Source organism: Canis lupus, chromosome 26, assembly GCF_011100685.1.
Source record: "Canis lupus familiaris isolate Mischka breed German Shepherd chromosome 26, alternate assembly UU_Cfam_GSD_1.0, whole genome shotgun sequence".
Taxonomy (NCBI): domain Eukaryota; kingdom Metazoa; phylum Chordata; class Mammalia; order Carnivora; family Canidae; genus Canis; species Canis lupus.
Genome location: NC_049247.1, coordinates 24,976,745 through 24,996,768, shown reverse-complemented (window position 1 = coordinate 24,996,768; position 20,024 = coordinate 24,976,745). Strand labels below are relative to the sequence as shown.

At 41.0% G+C, this 20,024-nt stretch overlaps 1 protein-coding gene across 12 annotated transcripts in view; it reads left to right on the top strand.

Annotated features, from left to right (window-relative positions):
• The window catches only part of PRR14L (proline rich 14 like), a 55,829-nt gene extending 37,132 nt beyond the window's left edge, over positions 1 to 18,697 (top strand). For 11 of the 12 annotated variants that reach the window (XM_038575731.1, XM_038575729.1, XM_038575730.1 and 8 more), the window contains 5 exons: positions 3,855 to 3,926; positions 4,587 to 4,758; positions 5,322 to 5,428; positions 13,621 to 13,692; positions 14,249 to 18,697. In XM_038575731.1, the coding sequence (XP_038431659.1) occupies positions 3,855 to 3,926; positions 4,587 to 4,758; positions 5,322 to 5,428; positions 13,621 to 13,692; positions 14,249 to 14,528 (703 nt within the window). In that variant the 3' untranslated portion in view covers positions 14,529 to 18,697. Of the gene's footprint in view, positions 1 to 3,854; positions 3,927 to 4,586; positions 4,759 to 5,321; positions 5,429 to 6,752; positions 7,128 to 13,620; positions 13,693 to 14,248 lie in introns of those variants that run through there. The other variant, XM_038575733.1, reaches the window with a different exon arrangement.
• The last annotated feature ends 1,327 nt before the right edge of the window (positions 18,698 to 20,024 follow it).

The following is a 20,024-nucleotide window of genomic DNA, read 5'->3' as shown; positions in this document are numbered from 1 at the left end:
TGGGGAGAGTTGAGGACTGGAATGCAAGGCTCTTTAGAGATTTTGTGTCTGCGTTTTCTGTTTACCTTAAATCTCTGCTGAGAAAATATAGCCATAAGTCTTAAGTGTAGACCTCTTTAATTTTCCTGCAGAATCTACCTCTGTATTTTTACCATTTTTTTGTTGTATCCGTGTCATTCTTCTGCAAACTGTCAAATCTTTCAAATCTCTTTTCTACCCTTGTCCCCGCCTTGTAAAAAACAAACACCATTACATGTTAAAGACTTACAGTGACAAACAATGGCTTGTAACTATAACTTATTGACAAAATATTACACAGTCAGCATCTAATTTGGTGTTTGATGTATAAAAGATACTTAAATACTTAAGTAAATAAACAATTATGTAGGTATCACCAAATCTACTTCATGAACCTCTGGATTTCTCTCTGGAGCAGAGAGGCTTCAAAGATTGACATTTAGGGGCGCCTGGGTGGCTCAGTGGTTGAGCATCTGCCTTCGGCTCAGGTCGTGATCCTGGAGTCCTGGGATTGAGTCCAGCATCAGGCTCCCTGTAGGAGAGCCTCTGTATGTCTCTGAATGTCTCTCTGTATGTCTCTCTGTATGTCTCATGAATAAATAAAAATCTTTTAAAAATTGACATTTACATACTATAGTTGTACAGTTGCTAGAATTTTAAGTGAACTGGAGAAGAGTGGTTTGACCACTTAGAATAGTTAAAAATAATTTCACCGAGGGCAGCCCAGGTGGCTCAGTGGTTTAGCGCCACCTTCACCCCAGGGCCTGCTCCTGGAGACCCGGGATCGAGTTCCACGTCAGGCTCCCTGCATGGAGCCTGGCCTGCTTCTCCCTCTGCCTGTGTCTCTGCCTCTCTCTCTCTCTCTCTCTCTCTGTCTCAGATAGATAGATAGATAGATAGATAGATAGATAGATAGATAGATAAAATCTTTTAAAACATAAAAATAATTTCACCAATATCATTTTACCTTTTTTTTTTTTTTTTAAGACTTCATTATTGGGACGCCTGGGTGGCTCAGCGGTTTAGCTCCTGCTTTTGGCCCAGGGCATGATCCTGGAGTCCCAGGATCGAGTTCCATATTGGGCTCCCTGCATGGAGCCTGCTTCTCTCTCTCTGCCTGTGTCTCTGCCTCTCTCTCTCTCTCTCTCTCTGTCTCTATCTCTCATGAATAAAAAAATAAAATCTTTAAAAAAAAAAAGACTTATTTATTAGAGAGAACAGGAGGAGAGGCAAGGGGAGTTGGAAAGAGAATCTCAAGCAGACTCCCCACTGAGCACGGTACCCACATGGGGCTGGATTCCACAACCCTAAGGTCATGACCTGAGCCAAGATAGAGAATGGACCACTTAACTGACTGAGCCACCTAGGCACCTTTCATTTTACCTCCTTATTAGAAATAAAAGGAAAAAGAATTTGATAAACAAAAAAGCAGAAACTAAAAAACTTTAATTGGCCCTCATCATTGCTACAGTTTAAAAATTCAACACCAGCAAAGCCTTAAAATTACAAATAGCCTGAGAGAGACCTTGTTCTTTGTGTAACTGTACAATCTCTTATCCAGAATCATTCTGTGTCACTAAAACTCTTGTGCATACTACAAAGTTCCCTGAGCATCTTAGCAGAAAACTAAATAAAAAAGGTTTCAGAAAAACACCCCAGAACCTGAATGTGGCTGATTGAAATTGAAAGATGAATGCCTTATAAGTACTTGTCCTATAGTTAGGTAATAGATATTCTTACAATGCAGCTACAAAAAATACACTGCAATTAGTGAAATTGTTTTGAATGGTCGTATACTGCTTTTATTTTGTCTAATTTGTCAGTATGCCTCTATAATCTCATAATCACACTTTGCTCAGTGTCTGACATGCAGACACTTTAAATCGTGTTACCTTCTCTACCCTGTATTCATGCCTGAGGTTAGAATATAGGCTCATTCTTTACCCTCTGAAGATGTGTGGCTTTTTGGCCTTTTTTCTCCATCCAGAACTTTTCTCTCCTAACTGCTGTTTCCTAGAGTAGAATATTTTTTCTCTCCTTTCCTTCCTATGTCCAACATTTTATTTTATTTATTTTAATTCAAGTGGAATGTCAGAGGGGGGGCACTTTGAGGAATATTTCCTTCTCGTTAGCTCTAGAAGTGCCTTAACATCATACACCTTGGCTTTGAGTTTAGAAGTTTGATCTTTTTCTAAACATACTTAGAAATATTAAGCATGATAAATTTTGGGTAGCCCAAGAAAGCAGGACTTAACAAATGTTAATTTATTGTTTCCATAGGATTTTTTTTTTAAGTTTTATTTTTTTTTATTTTATTTAATCCACACTTAATGTAGGGCTTGAACTCATGACCCCAAGATCAAGAGTTGCCTGTACTTCTGACTGAGGCAAGCAGACACTCCCAAAGGGTTTTCTTATTTGAACCTTCAGCAGTCTCTAATATAGGTTGAATGGGCCTCTTTTTTGCTGTTTTTATAGATGATGAGCCTGAGGCACATGGGTTTTTCTAACCCAGATCAGATTAGTGTTCAGCTAATCAGGGTCTCCTTGATTTCTGATTTGGTCAAATCCTTTTCAGGAATATATACCCTGCCTTTTTCCTTTGAGTTCCCATCAGGGAATCCTGAGTTAGTGCTAAGCATTCTAAAAATCTGAATTACCTATGTTTTCTAGACATTGAGCAAATCTACTTATAAGAGGAGATGGATTGTATTATGGTTCTTGTATATATGCCTCACTAATTAAGCCTGTACTGTGTTCCAAATTCAGTAGAAACTGATAGGGTTTTACTTTGAGAGGCACAAAAAGCTCTCCACTATCATATTGATGTATCTATAAGTGATGAATACCATTCCATCATCTATAAAAATAAAAGCTTAATTATAAAGGTGCTAACCCTGATAATGGTTTTTTTCCTATATAACCATGTTTTTATTTATTTATTTATTTTTATTTATTTATTTATTTGATAGAGTGTGAGATAGCACAAGCAGGGGGTGCTGGAGAGGAAGAGGGAGAAGTAGGATCCCTGCTGAGCAGGGAGCTTGATGTGGTGCTCGATGTGGTATTTGTTCCCAGGACCCTGGGATCACAACCTGAGCCAAGGCAGACGCTCAACATGCTGAGCCACCCAGATGCCCCCATAACCATGTTTTATGTGGAACTTGGCTGTAAAGGAAATAAGGTTTCTTCATAGTCTTCTCTAAGGGTATGGAAATTAGATATTATTTTAATGGCATTAACATAGAAATGAATAATGCAAGATTTTTTATATGTAAGTTTTTTTTATATTCAGCAACCTGATTAGAAGATATAAGACTCAAAATCATTCTTGTTCCCCTCTTTTTTTTTTTTTAAGATTTTATTTATTTATTTGTGAGATACAGAGAGAGAGAGAGAGAGAGAGAGAGGCAGAGACACAGGCAGAGTGAGAAGCAGGCTCTATGCAGGGAGCCTGACATGGGACTCGATCCCGGTTTTCAGGATCAGGCGCTGGGCTGAAGGCGGCACTAAACCGCTGAGCAGCCCATGCTGCCCTGTTCTCCTCCTTTCTTTTACTACCCTCTCTTTATTTGTCTACTTTCTCTACATATTAGAAAATAAGCTTCCCATCAGCCTCTCTCCATTCCAGTGATGGGCACATAAATGTAATTCTGTGATTGTGTGAGGCGAAGTTCTTCTTTCTGAGTGACTGACATTTCTTGTCTTTCTAAGGTCTAATCGAATATCATGTGCCATCAATGGTATTAAAACCTTTGAGTACCTGCAGTGGCATCAAAACTTTCCCATTGTCCATTGCCCTAACCTATTGCTTTCGTACTTTTGCTTCCCTTCAGCCACACCATGTTACCATATGTGCCTCTTCCAGGCCTGGAAGCTACTTACAACACCAGTGGCAATCAGATGAGGTAAGTCTCCAGCAGCACCTGGAACATAAGGGCTTGCAGTGTGTGTGTGTGTGTGTGTGTGCGCGCGCACGCGTGGAAAAAGAGTGAATGTACAAGCAAACACAGCACCTGAGCGGGCATGTTATCGGATGGCATGGGTCAAGGACAGCATGATTATGACACTTTGTTCTCCTTCTAAACCTGATCCAAGATTCAGATGTGTTTTATTCTAAGTAGCAACTAAGGATGTGTAATCAATATCATTTATTGAAAAAAAATCAAAATCACTAGCCAGCTCATTGTACCACCGGTTCCCTCTCAAGCTATTTCTTGCTCATAGAGCCAGCTTCATTGCCTTAATGGGATTGATCTCATCTGAGCAGTCCATTTGTTCATTTTACTAAATGCCTTTTCCCTCCAAAAGTCTGTACCTTTTTACATTTTTCTTTATAAAATTGCTCTACACCAATGAGAAATGCATTGACCACATCCTTGTAATTTTCGTATATAGACACAGGCTGTGTCCAGAAGTAACCAGAGAACAGATTGACTTGAAATGTCATTGCTAGGAAAAGGGAAGATCTTCAACCTTAGTCTAATATTAAGAAGTTGGATGTGCCAAGGTAGAAAGTGAAACCTGTATCATATTTTCTTTCTCTGTTTTTCTTTCCATGGTGCTAGACTGGAGCCTCCATTCCCTGCCTTGGTACCAAAGTCTTGCTTGGTAGCAGATTCAGCTGTCAGCAAGCTCCTGCTTTCAGCCTCCGAGTTCCAGGTTCCTGAATTTGATGAGCTGGATAGTGTGGCAGCAGCATGCCCCCATCCACAGAGCAGCCCTCCAGAACAGAAGAAGGTAAATGTAAAGTGCTGGTATAGAGTTGGGGCAGCACTAGAAGTGTCCATTGAGGACCACAGATCACATGATGGGTGCACACAGGCCCCTGAGTGTCTTTGCTTATCACCTTAGCTTTAGTTGAGTGCTGGAGATTGCCAAGGCAGGAGTTTTTCTACTTGGCCACTGAAAGCTACTCTGGGTCTCATAATCTACATTGTTTTCTAGATCCTTTTTTCATGATGATAGCATTTAATATTATTTAGAGAGTTGGACCAAAGATCTGCTTCATGCATTCAAAGATGAGTGAACAATGGTATTTTTCAATTTTGCAATCTCTGTCTCCAACAGAGACAGCTTTCATATTACTAATCTCACTATCTGAGTTGAATGTACGATTCTCTTCTAATAATATAAAGGGAATGGTTGCTGTCAGCAGGAATATGTAGAACTTTGTCATAAACTACACATTAGAGTCATCTATAAGCTGAGAAAGCACAATCTTAGCATGTTAAGACAAGGAACTTTATGTATTTAAAATGTCTTATAACTTTACCATCTTTCTTCTTAACCCTTAAAAATAGGCTGAGCCAGAGAAGAGGCCAAAGAAAGTCTCACAGATTCGTATCCGGAAAACCATTCCTAAGCCAGACCCTAACCTTACCCCCATGGGCCTTCCTCGACCCAAAAGGTGAGCTCCTTCTCAAATACACATAGGGTCGCTTTTTTGGAAAATCATTTGGTAGAATATAATGACCTTTTAAATGGTCATATATTCTGAGCTATTTATTATAGTTCTAGGAATTTATCCAAAAGAATTAATTGGTAATGTGACCAGAGATTTACATGCCAGGGATATTGTGATGCATTCTCAATCACTTTAATCAAACTTACTATGCCAGATATTGTGCTGTCCCTTTGCGTACATAGTCTTTTCGTCTCCCAATGGTGCTGGGAGGTCAGCACCATTGTCAGCCTTAGGTTTAGATGAGGTTGCTGAGGCCCAGTGGTTAAGACACCCATGGTAGGCCATGGCATTGGTCATCTCAGGTGGTTTCTGTCTCACACAGGTTTTACCCAACCCCATAGCCCATGCTTACAGCATTCTGCGTGCAGAATTGACAAGGGACATAAATGTCATGAGGGGAAGAAGATTTTTTTTTTTTTCTTTTAAGGAAAATGCCCAATCCGTGCTATGGTCTATATCATGGCCTTTAAAAACTTGGTTTCTAAACATTTATTTTTTATAAGGTTAGATAATTACTAACCTTATAAAGGGAAGTGGAAAGAAAAATCAAGTTACCAAATTATGTATTTGGTGTACTATATATTACACAGACGCCCTATAAAAATAGAAACATTTTATAAAAAAGTATCCAGATCTCCAAAGTTATGTTTTCTTGTGGTGGATTTCATTCCTTCATTTCTCATTGGCAAATAGAAGCCTAATAGTAGACCCTAAAGTAGACCCAGGGTAAGTTATTGAACATTTTTGAGCCTCAAGAGCATGTCTGTAAAGTGTAGTAAGAATTCCCAACACTTAAGATTGCTGTACAGTCCAGTTGAGGAAAAAATGTGTATTACATTGCTTCACACAACACAAGAGCCTTAATTACCTATTACTATGATCATAATTGACATTCCATTTTCCCACATAATTTTTGTCTTAGTATATTTTTATACTAAGGTATAAAAATATAAATTCTTTTATTGATCATCCTACCGTATGTCTTTACAAGAGAAATTTTTAAATACTTCAGATATCCTAGGTTGAATGGTACTTATTGCTAGAATGAAATAGGATTCAGAATTAAATGTATTCTATCTTGCATATATATGTAGATAAAAGTTCTAAAAAACGTTTTTAATATAAGTAAGTACTTGGGAGTAGAGTTTTAATATAGTAATGACATTCAATCATTTGAACTTTTTTCAAGTAATATGCCAAAAAAAGCACAGAGTGGTCTGTTATATCAAATTATACTTAATGATTGTCATCTAATTTTTTTTTAAAGCAAAGGATTGAAAAGTGTTGACTGGGAGCCCCTGTGGCGCAGCGGTTTAGCCCCGCCTGCAGCCCGGGGTTTGATCCTGGGGACCCTGGATCGAGTCCCACGTCGGGCTCCCTGCATGGAGCCTGCTTCTCCCTCTGCCTGTGCCTCTGCCTCTCTCTCTCTCTCTCTGTGTCTATATGGATAAATAAATAAAATCTTGAAAAAAAAAAAGAAAAGAAAAGTGTTGACTTACATAAGTTCTGTTACCAGGCATTGAAGCAGTGAGTATCTCATTGTATGAGCAACATACCAACAAGATCTGACCAGTAAGTGTCAGATGCCCAATAATTTGTATGCTGATCTGGGCAGCCCGGGTGGCTCAGCGGTTTGGCGCTGCCTTCAGCCCAGGGTTTGATCCTGGAGTCCCGGGATCGAGTCCCACGTCGGGCTCCCTGCATGGAGCCTGCTTCTCCCTCTGCCTGGGTCTCTGCCTCTCTCTCTTTCTCTTGTCTCTCATGAATAAATAAATAAATAAAATCTTAAAAATAAATAAGTAAAACCTCCTTTATTAAAAAATAAAATCATATGTAACAAATATTAATTTATTTTAATACTGCTTTATTAAAACAACATGGTAATGCTGTTTCTCATTATTGGATTTGTAATAAACCAATGTAATGTGTAGCTAGAATAATAAACTAGGAAGGGAGAAGTATGGTAGAAATCATGATAATACTTCAGTAAATGTGTATGCATACAGGAATGAAACAATGTTATTGGACTTTTAGGAACAATTAAGAGTCATGCAAAAAATCCAATAAATCTAGTAATGTATGTAAATCTTAGAATTGCTTCAATGTTTAATGTAGATACAGATGTATTATGAAACCAATTTGCATGGCAATATCATGTAATTTTTGCTGTTAACAGGAGAAGTTATAACATTTTATAAACCAAAGTAAGATGAGGATTAAATAATTGGATTAAGTATTTCTTTATGTGATTTGTTAAAAGTTTATTCCTGGGCAGCCCAGGTGGCTCAGCGGTTTAACACCGCCTTCGGCCTACGGTGTGATCCTGGAGACCTGGGATCCAGTCCCATGTGAGGCTCCCTGCATGGAACCTGCTTATTCTCTCTGCCTGGATCTGTGCCTCGCTCTCTCTCTGTCTCTCATGAATAAATAAATAAATCTTTAAAAATAAATAAATAAAAGTTTATTCCCTAACTGGAGGAAATTACTTAAAATTGTTGTCTGTGGGTTTTGCACACTTTATCTTCAAATGTTTGATAGTTCTAGTAAACATTTCAATTCTTTTTTTTTTTTTAAGATTTTATTTATTTATTCATGAGAGACACAGGGAGAGAGGCAGAGACATAGGCAGAGGGAGAAGCAGGCTTTTCACAGGGAGCCCGATGTGGGACTCCATCCCAGGACCCCAGGATCATGCCCTAAGCTGGAGGCAGACGCTCAACCACTAAGCCACCCAGGTGCCCCTCAGTTCTATTTTTTAAAAAAGAATTGACTTTTGAGTGGAACTTTCTAAGTGATAACAGACTATCAATGAAAATTGAGAATAGTTTGGAAGAAACATTGGGTACAGTTAAATACATGAAGATACTATGTTGGTATTCAAAGTCTCTTTCATAGGTAGGACCTCCTTCTTAAGGAAGCATTGTTTGATTACAATCAGGAAATAAATGAGACAGTCATCCTGACAAACCCACTCTGCAGCATATCTGAAATCTGAATATTCGGACACCAGCCAAAGTACCCTATTTCTAAAGCCACTCCTCTCTTAATGGAACTGTATGTAATGGGGAAAGACCAGTCCAATACAAGTTTACTGTGATTTCATTAATTACCGAAGAGGGCTCAGCAAGATCAGTGATGTGATTCATATACTGAAGTGGCATTCAGGATGGATAAGTGCTGCTTTGCAAGAATTTGTGGGAATGGAGAAATCTGCATGAACATTTAAGGATGCTTCTCAAACATATGACTTAGGAAATTAAAGATTGGGAGATTGATTCTGCTAAAACTGGGTGTTCTTGTACTCTGTGGCATGTCTTCTGGTACACTAATGTGAATACCACTGGTCTAGGGTATTTATTTTTTTATTTTTTTATTTTATTTTTATTTTTTATTTTTTTGTTTTTTTTAGATTTTATTTTTTATTTATTCATGAGAGACACAGAGCGAGAGAGAGAGAGAGAGAGAGAGAGAGAGAGGCAGAGACACAGGCAGAGGGAGAAGCAGGCCCCATGCAGGGAGCCTGATGTGGGACTCGATCCCCGGTCTCCAGGATCACGCCCTGGGCTGCAGGCTGCGCTAAACCGCTATGCCACCGGGGCTGCCCTTTATTTTTTTTTTAAGATTTTATTTATTTATTCATGACAGACACAGAGAGAGAGAGGCAGAGACATAGGCAGAGGGAGAAGCAGGCTCTGTGCAGGGAGCCCGACGTGGGACTCGATCCTGTGTCTCCAGGATCAGGCCCTGGGCTGAAGGCTGCGCTAAACCGCTGAGCCACCCGGGCTGCCCTGGTCTAGGGTATTTAATAGCAACCTTATTTAGGTCTTGGGGGTTCATGTGTCTGTTGATACAATCAGGAGACAAACTACACAGTATTTTAAGTAGGGGAACTTTAATATAAAATGTTAAATTATAATAAGAGAGTAACATGATGTATAGAGAATTTTGAAGGGTACCCTAAGACTGAGGGAAAATACTCAAGGAAGGACAAACTTGGAAGGGCGGCCACTTCCCTAGGTTGGCATTTAGACTTTGTTGGAAAGGGTATGATTGCAACCCATTGGATGGCTGGGTTGCAAAGGCTAGAGCTAGGCAAGCAGGAAATAGCAACCACTTTGGTGCAGACGAGCTGAGATAGGCAGGCAAGGGAGTGGGGGTGCTACTGTGGATGTAAGGCCTGGAGCATGTGGTATTTCTTTCAGGAGGGCCACAGGAAACAGTCCTTAGGAAGCTGGGATACAAGGATGGCCTGGAGTGCCATGTATGTCAGGAAACATGTGACATGATCACCAGGCTAGGGTTGCCAGAGCACTGAGGGACTGCATGCTCTGTCCACATAGCTAGGCTTAGCCCTCTCCTTAACATCCCAACAAACCTGCACCAATGATGGGGGAAAAATTCAGAAAAGGAGTGAAATAAGAGAGGTACTAATCCTAAGAGATACTACAGTATATTGTAAAGTCTCAATAAATAGAAAAGTGTAGTACCAGAGCATAAACATACAAATTGGTAAAGTAAAAGAGAAAGGCCAGAAATAGACACAAATACATAGGGAAATTTAGTGTGTGACAAAGGTGTCCCCTCCAATCAATGATAAAAAGATGGACTAGTCAGTAAAGAGCTGTTGGGGCAACTGGGTAACCATTTTAAGAGTGAGAAAATTGGGGGCCGCCTGGCTGGCTTAGTGGATAGATCATGTGACTCTTGATCTCTGAACTTGGGGGTTGTAAGTTCAAGCCCTGTGTTAGATGTAAAGATTATGTAAAAATAAAATCTTTAACAAAACAAAAAATGAGAGTAATGAAAGTTGGATCTGTATTTTAGGCCTTTTACCAGAAGAAATTCCAAATAAATCAGAATTAGGTGGAAACAAATCAGACCATAGAAATAGTTGAGGAGGGCAGCCCAGTTGGCTCAGTGGTTTAGCGCCACCTTCAGCCCAGGGCGTGATCCTGGAAACTCGGAGTTGAGTCTCATGTAGGGCTCCCTGCATGGAGCCTGCTTCTCCCTCTGCCTCTGCCTCTCTCTCTTTCTCTCTCTCTCTCTCTCTCTCTCTCTCTCTCTCTCTCTGTCTCTGATGAATAAATAAATAAAATCTTAAAAAAAAAAAAAAAGAAATAGTTGAGGAAACCATAGGAACTTTTTTTTTTTGTAAACTCTGCCCTCAACATGGAGCTTGAACTCACGACTCTAAGATCAAGAGTTGCATGCTTCACTGACTGAGCCAGCCAGATGCCCCTGCCCATAGGAAATTTCTAACTGGAGTGGCTAACTAGAATACAAAATCCATTGCCGTAAGATGAAAGTCTGAAAATATATTTCATAAAAATCTAGTACTTCTGCTAGAAAAAAGAAAGACACCATAAACAAAGTCAAAACACAACTTGGGGGTACTTGGGTGGCTCAGTTGGTTAAGCATCCGACTCCTGATTTTGGGTCAGGTCATGATCTTGGGGTCCTGAGATTGAGCCCCATGTCCAGCTCCATGCTCAGCAGGGATTTTAAGATTCTCTCCCTCTCCTTCTACCATTCATCCTTTATGTGAAATAAATACTTAAAAAAAATTATAATTGACCAGACAGGAGGAGTCCTTTCACAGTGTATATGTGTAACAGATCCTCAAGATGTGCACTTAAATATCTTAGAGTTTTGTCAGTTTTATGCCAATAAAGCTGAAAAACAGTAAAATTTTAAGAAACCACAAACTCCTATCTCAAAAGGCTGATTTACATACATACACACATGTGCATGCACACGAACACACCAGGGTTCTACAAATTGACAAGAGAATATTAAAGAGGGAGAGGAACAAGCAGACTCTGCTGAGCATGGAGCCCAATGTGGGGCTTGAGTTCACAACCCTGAGATGATGACCTGAGCAGAAATCAAGAATCAGACGCTTAACCAACTTAGCCATCCTGGTATCCCTACTCATTTTGTACATTTCCTGCTGTAAACCTTTAATCAGTCTTTGAGGAGTCTTGGTTCATAGAGCATAAAATTCACCTCTTTATTTATTCGTTTATGAGTATATTCAATTTATTTGTTGTTTATTCATTTTTGCTACTACGTGGAAGATAATAGCTTCAGGTCACCACACTTTTTTTTTTTTAATTTTTATTTATTTATGATAGTCACACAGAGAGAGAGAGAAGGAGAGACAGAAGCAGGCTCCATGCACTGGGAGCCCGACGTGGGATTCGATCCCAGGTCTCCAGGATCACGCCCTGGGCCAAAGGCAGGCGCTAAACCACTGCGCCACCCAGGGATCCCAGGTCACCACACTTATCTCAGTAGAAACTTATTTTCAGAGAGCATAACTTTTACATTAACTATTATAAAAGAGCAAATCACCACAAAGTTTCTGTCTCATTTCTTAAGCCTGTCTCATTCAGATAAAGTCTGCAGAGCATGTCAGTTTAAAAAAAAAATTTTTTTTTAAAGATTTTGTTTATTTATTCATGAGAGACACAGAGAGGCAGAGACATAGGCAGAGAGAGAAGCAGGCTCCATGCAGGGAGCGCCATGTGGGACTCAATCCTGGGACTCTAGGATCACGCCCTGGGCTGAAGGCAGACATTCAACCGCTGAGCCACCTAGGCATCCCAGAGCATGTCAGTTAACTCTGGCATCGTATTTTAGTTTCTTTCCCTCTGTTCTATCTCTTTCTTAAATAAATAAATAAATAAAATCTTAAAAAAAAAAAAAAAAAAAAGCTGAATATAGAACATCTTGTCTTACCAGAAAGTGCTAAAGCTCTCAAAGACTACTAGACTCAGGAACCAATTTGGAACTCTCACTGGCCACAGATGAAACAGAGCATCAAAAGGAATAATAATGGCAGTAGATTGAAGCACAAGAAATATGTTTAAATACAATAGTTTATAATGACACTTTTAAAACAATGCATTGGTCATATTTGGATGAGATTAGAGAACCAATTAATTAACTTTCGAAATCAGTAAGTAAAGGGAAAAAAACAAGCATGATCTGTTTTTCCTGTGCAAATTGTACCTCAGGATTACCAAGTAATTCATGAGCATGAAGGTTCAATTTAGAAGAATTCTACCTAAGGAGTTATAGACTATTACCATGTATGACCCTAAAGGAGTAATAAATATAGTCAGCGTTCTTCAGTGGCTTTTAATATTACAGGAAGACAGGTATCCTCATGATGAAAGTATACACCATCATCTAAAAATCTTCCTATCAAAACACCTAAATCTGATTATGCCTCTATACCTAATTGTCAATCTGTAGGAAAAACCAATAGAATTTCCTAAATGTTTGAGTCAGAGGAACAAGTTAAATGATACTATGTGGGTGTAATCAAAAAAGTCTAGCCTGGGGAAGCCACAGGTCAAATGGCTTGGTTTCTTCACCAAGCCATTTATATATTATATAATATATAAAATATATATTATATATTTACTATCACCAAATATATTTTTTTTAAAAAAGACAAAATAGAACACTAGTAACATATAAATTGAGATGATATTGATTGGGAATTCAGAGTTCCAGGGACCTGTTTTTGGGAGAAGGGTAAAAATATTGATGCGCTTCAGTTTCCAAGTTAAATATACTTACAAAATTCTTACCAATCACTAAAAGGGGAGTGTATGATTTCCAAGCCGTTAAAGGGGAGGATAAAAGAGAGAAAGCAAGCAGTCAGTTAAGGAGAAGAAAAATAGTGAAAAGGTAGGACTAAAAAAAGCTGTAAAATATGGTAATAGATATAAATTGCCAGTAAGTATAAATGGACTAAATTTCATAAAGCTGAAAATTGGCAGCCTAGAAAGAAAATTCAGTATGTGTTGTGTACCAGAGACACATCTAAAATTCATTACAGAACGGCTGAAAAATGAAACGAGCCCATCAAGTTGGGAAGGCAGTCTTAGCTCTCTTAAGAGAGCATGGAGAAGGCCATCTGGGTGGCTCAGTTGGTTAAGCATCAGCCTTTGGCTCAGGTCATGATCTCCGAGTCCTGAGATCAAGCCCTGTGTCAGGCTCCCTGATCAGCAGGGAGTCTGCTTCTCCCCCTGCTTATGCTTACACTCTCTCGTAAATATATAAAATCTAAAAAAAAAAAAAAAAAAAGAAGTCATTAGGAATTTATTCTGTTCTCTTTTCAGGTTAAAGAAAAAGGAATTTAGTTTAGAAGAAATCTATACCAACAAGAATTATAAGTCTCCTCCTGCAAACAGGTGGGTTCATAAATAGGAACTGATAGGGGCTGGGAAGGCTTCTGAAGTGATGGATGTCAACTTCCAATCCTTTTACTTCAGAAAGGATTTTATGTTTAATTATTGGAAATAACACAAATTGATATTATTTCCTAGCATTTGAACTGGGGCTGGTGGTAGGATGGGACAGGAACATGTGTTGAGTTAGGTAGGTACAGAAAACGTCTTATTTCAGTTTGTACTTAACGTTTTTAGCAAATATGTCCGCTGTCTTCTTCAGGACTAATAATTGTCAATCTTCAGATATGATTCCAAACCCAAATACAGATGAATTTCATTCTTTAAGTCTCAATTCAGTTCAGACTTGTCCAGTTGCAGGTTTTTCACTGTGTTCATATGTTACGTATCTATAAATATTTCTTTTTCATACTAAAAAGATAGATACTGGCCAGAGGAAACAGTTGAGTAAGTAGTCGTCAGTTGTTTTAGCCCCTTCAGGTTGACCCAAAGGGTTGGTGGCCCGGGAGATGGACCATGTGAGTCAGTGTGTTGATTCTTTTTTGTGCTCCACCCTCAGGTGTTTGGAGACCATCTTTGAGGAACCCAAGGAACGAAATGGTACGCTAATCTCAATCAGTCAACAGAAGAGAAAACGAGTTCTAGAATTTCAGGATTTTACAGTCCCACGAAAGAGGAGAGCTCGTGGTAAGATCAAGGTGGCAGGCAGCTTTACCAGGGCCCAGAAGGCGGCTCTGCAGAGTCGAGAGCTGGATGCTCTGTTGATACAGAAACTAATGGAATTGGAGACCTTTTTTGCCAAGGAAGAGGAGGAGCAGGAGCGATCATCTGATTGTTGAGAAGCAATTCAGTTTGGGAGGGTCTCAATTTTAGATTTTCCAGGCTCCTTGGAAGAGGTTGCCTAATTTTGCCCTACCACCCAAACTACTCAAAATGCAGTCCATGGATTTTTACCTATTTTAAGGTGCAACCTTTTTAGGAAATGGCGAAGGAGGGTCCTCTACTTCTACTGCTGAGTATTGAACCTCAGGAATGCTCCCTTTCTCCTGGAAATGGTCCTGAATGACATCTGGCCTCCTCCCCCCACTTGCCATCCACAGGAGGAGGACACAGCACACCTTCAGTAACACTAGGATTCCAAGGACTCACAGCATTTGCACGTCTGTGTGAACGTTCTGCGTTGTTTACGGTGGTGCTAGACCAAGATTATTTAGAGACGTGGCCTAGGGAGGGGGACCTGGCGTCCTGTCTTGTGTGGTCTCACCGGCTCATTTCAGTAGTTGAGGAAAGATGAGCTGTTGTTTCCTAATCCTTTGAGTCCGTCTGTCCAGAACTGTGTGCGTGTGCGTGCGTGTGTGTGTGTGTGTGTGGCTTTTTCCCATCATTTTCTCCCCTTTGTGACTGTGGGTCACTAGTGCCAGAGGAGCCCGTCCAGGCCCCATTTGAAGTAAGTTGCACTTTTTAATGTTGTGGTGTTATTTTCATTTGTTTTATTTCCTTTTATTTTTTTTTTTAATTTTTTATTGCTGCATGTTTGGAGCCTTTAAATGTGATTTCAAAAGAAAATTTTTTAAGACATTAAGGAGAAAGACAATAGATGTCTTCTGAATATATGACAGGCATTTGACCCAGTATATCAGTGCATGGTATGGGACGATGAAGAGACATTTTCCCATCATGTGTTTCAAGCGCCCCTTCTCCATCTTCACCTTCTGGTGTAACTCATTAGAGGGAGTATTTTTTCATCTGGGTTCTCATTCTTGCTCACTAAATAGATATGTTTATTTTAATAATGGAAGTAAGAGCAGATTTTCCTCCCAATCATTTAAAAAATATGAATGTTGGGTGTGGTCTTAAAGGGTTTTATCTGAAGTGGTAGTATAACAGTGTTGGGTACCACAGCTCAGGCGGTGATAAAGGTCAACCCAGAGTGTTTGCAGCTGTCAGAGCAACTTGCTTCAAGAGTGAGGAGTGAGACAGGATGTGGCTCAGACCCAGTAATGCAGCCTTGCAGTGGGATCGTGAAGTTCCACAGCCAGCCCTCTCTGAGGACACCATCATATTTGGGGCTCCTATGTCAAACCTACTGGAAATTTTGTAGAGTGCCAGAGTTAGCGGAGTTCCTTCATCTGGGCCTGTGGGAGTCTGGGCAGAGGGATGCTGTGTGGGTCAGCCAGACCCAGATGTGTCATTCCTTTTCCACTTAACTCCTGTGTGCCCTTGCCCTGCTTCCCTCCAGCTCCTTCCCTTGTGTTTTAGCTTTCTTTCTCTCTTGCTTTCAAAACAAAAATTCAGAGAATTAACATTCCTTGGCTGGTGAGTGGGATGCTACGTCCAGCCTCAGGACACTGGTCACCTCTTCCCATTCTCCTAGGAGCTGCTGCTGGGAAGCATCCACCCATGGGGACTGTCAGAACTCCAGAGATATTTTCAAAGCCAGTCTGTTAGAGAAGAGTGAGTGGTGCCGTCCTAGAGTGTGTCTCTTAGGGTTCCTTTGTCTCCCCATTTGTGAGTGGGTGGGGAGATGGGGTGGGGGCGGGGGGTTTCTATGTGCCTTTCCTTTGCAGGTTGACAGTCTATGCCGCACTGGAGCAGAAGAACTGACATGAGCAAGGAAAAAAAAAAGTGCCACATCTGTCTTCTAGGCCCACTGCCTCAGACATAGCATTTAGTAAGTGAAGTACACACCTGGTGACCCACGGAGGCTTCTAAGGCCATGGCCAAATAGCATTAGAAGAGAGCCACATTTCTGTACTGGCTCCGAATGATGTGAACCAGATTCCGTCGTTCTACATCCGCTTTGCCCAGACTGTATAGACACGACCTGTGTTTCACCTCAGTACCTCTCCCTTCCTGGGACAGGGTCCTCAGACACTAAATGCTTCTCTCTGTCTTTTTGCCTAAGGAAGTGGGATTAATAATCCATTGCACCCTCCGACACGTTTTTAGGGAGTGCTGCTGGACAGCTTGCAAACTCCCAACCAAATCAACAGAGCCCTACTTGCCAGCTCCGTTGCCAGTGTAGACAAGTCAACAATGTGGCAGCCATGTCATCCAGCATACTGAAGTTGAGTGGGCACAACTTTGGCATCACCACTGTTATAGAGATACAATTTCAAGTTTGCCCTTTATAGGCATGGCACTTGCAAGAACCAGGAGCAGTGATTTGGAACATTGGAGGGATGGAGGAAGTAGAGGCCTGGGCCTCTTTCCTGGTCCTGGCACTCAGAGAGAAGTAGCTCTGAGGCAGCCCTCCCTCTCCTTGAAATTCTTGCCCTGCCCTCTGACTAGGGGCCTTCCCCTGCTCCAAAGTTAAGAAGGGGCCCCCACTGCAAACTTGAAATTGCTTACCTGAAGTCGAAACCTCAAGTTCTAGTCGCGCTCAGCCACACCTGTCTTAGCATCCATTTTCTTCATTGGCCTGGCCAGCTGCAACGCTATCTGTGGTCCTTGGAGCCTGTGGAAGCTACCCACTATGGGAGGTGTTAGTCGGCTGCTGGCACACCACCTGCCCAGAGCTACAGGAGGTCTACTTCTGGGTTGGGGGCTGGTACAATTTCTGAGTATGAGGACTTCCCACCCCAAGCGGTGGGAAGTTAAAATTAACTATGATTTACTCAGCTGTGACGCAACTCCAGAGGTATAGTGTTTTTACTATGGGAAAGAGAGGAGAAATCTCAGGTCCAATCAGGGTTCTGCCCATCAGCTTTTCACTGAAACTTCAACTATGGGTTTGTGGGGTTTTTTCATATTTCAGTTTGTAGCTACATTTGCCCTTCATCTGCTCTCCACCCCCTTTCCCCATCTCTCCTCTTTTGGTCACCTTTCCAATTTCATTTTTCCATTAGTTTAAATGTACCTCAACCCCCTAAAGCAGATTATGTCCACTTTTTCTTACTGACCTTACTCTAAGAGCTACAGCTGAGGGAGGTACAGTGGAAAGACATGTAGCGTTTGCCTTACTTGGAGCCTGAAGAGCTTAGAAACTCATGCTGTGAATCCCAAAACTCAGTGCTCCTTTAAGAGCTGTGAAAATCATGACACTTTGTCACAGTTTTGCCTGAAAGGGTCTTTTGCGTGGGCACCAGAGCCAGCCTGAGGTAAATTCCAGATCCTACCATCTGGGCATGATCCTTCCCCCACCCAGGGCTCACTCCCTGCCCACCAGACCCAGAGCAGTGTGGAGTGTGCAGAACGGGGGCAGCAGAGCCAGGGCTTTGGTGCAGCCTAATGGAACGCACAGCCAGTGCTTCATCCCCAGGGTGGGATTCCATCTCCTAATACCATGTACATTAAGATCCGCGAAAGACCAACTTTAGTCAATGATGCTTTTCTCCCATCACCTGAGGGAGAAGTATGCAGTTGGTGCTTTCTTTAATTCCCTTGTTTTGTTTTGTTTTGTTTTGTTTTTTCTGGAAGCTTTTCCCCTGGTATCATGGAAAGGACCTCTTAAATACCACATTGTGGGTGGCTGTATCCAAAGTCTAAATTGGCCAGAGGTATGGAGTAGCCTTCCCAGGTTCATGCGAGGGAAGGGCTCCTGACCACAACTGCACTTCTAATGTAAAAAGCTGGCTGCAGAGGAAGGCTTACTTTTACAAAAATCAAAGTTTTATATTATCATCTAACCACAAATTGAGCAGCAGATGCCAATTTGATTATAAAGTGAGGGTCCCCATATAGCCCACCATCTAGCAGAGCATATTCTCAGATTTGATGCTTGTTCTTTGTGTGTCTTCATGAGCCCCTCCCTGGTGCTGAATTGGATTTGAATTCTTGGCGAGAGGCCTCAGCATCTCCTTGGGCTGGTCTGGGCCAGTAAATAGCTGCCTGAAGTGTTTATATATTATCATGGTCAATAGTTCAGTGAAATTTGTACATTTTTGGTAACATTGGCATACATGATGCCCCTGCAGTTCCTTTTCTGTTTGGTAGTTTGTGACTCTAAAATTCCCACTGTTCTGTGTGTTAATTTATGAAAATAAATTTTTTTTGAAAATCTTTCAAATAATTCTCAAGACTGTTATTCTTAAAAGGGGGGCACCTGGGTGGCTCAGCCAGTTAAGTGTGACTCTTCATTTCAGCTCAGGTTGTGATCTCAGGGTTGTGAGATTGAGCCCCACATGGAGCTCTGTGCTCAACGTGAGATTCTCTCTCTCCCTCTGCCTCTCTGCTCACTTGCTCTCTCTCAAAATTAATAAATAAAAATGTTTTAAAAAAGATTTTTAAGTAATTTCTACACCCAAGACAGGGCTTGAATTTAAAACCCCAAGATCAAGAGTCACAGGCTGAGCCAGCCAAGCACCCCCTTTATTCTAGTGGCTTGGTAATAAGTTAAAATTTTACCTATAATGTTGTGAGGTTTCACCATTTTCTGAAGACTGTCCTGTGCTCAGAACATGCATAAGATTCCACCTCTGGGTGACCTTCTGAGCCTGCAGTGAACCTTTAAAATTTTACGCAGTGGGGATGCCTGGGTGACACAGTTGGTAGAGTGTCCGACTCTTGGTTTTGGCTCAGGTCATGATCTTGGGGTTGTGGGATCAAACCGTGTGTGGGGCTCCATGCTCAGCAGGGAGTCTGCTTCCCTCTGCCTCTGCCCCTTCCTCCTCGCACTCGCTCTCTTTCTCCCTAAAATAAATAAATCTTAAATAAAATTTACTCAGTGGTAGCAAATCATCTCATGTGAGAGAATTTGGTATTTGAGAACACTGAGATTCATTCAGATCTGAGTCATACCCACTTAAGTGGGGTAGGGTACCTGAGCAAGTATTTGAGGTGTGATTTTTAAATAGTGCCCATTAGCTTTCTCATTTGGCAGAGGAGGAAGAAAGCAGTTATAAATTCAAGTCAAAGTATGTTTCAGGGGGTCCCTGGGTGGCTCAGTGGTTTAGCGCCTGCCTTCGGCTCAGGGCATGATCCTGGAGTCCTGGGATCAAGTCCCATATCGGGCTCCCTGTGTGGAGCCTGCTTCTCCCTCTGCCTGTGTCTCTGCCTTCTCTCTCTCTCTCTCTCTCTCTCTCTCTCTGTGTGTGTGTGTCTCATGAAAAAATAAAATCTTTTAAAAAAAGTATGTTTCAATTATTAACCTATTTGGAATAAGAGTTTGACTTGTTAATGAGACTACAAGGGAGAGAATATAAATAAGTACATTAACTGTAAAAAAGAGATCTTGCCTTGTATCACATCCTAGCTATGCGTGAGGTTAGGCTGTGAGTCCATTCTCAGCTCTCTCTTTAGCCACTGGCAACTAATGAATGACTGAAAACATGGCTAACACCACAATGACTTGTCCCAGAAAGAAGCATGATTTCTGAGGGTGTTCTTCCTCTGTC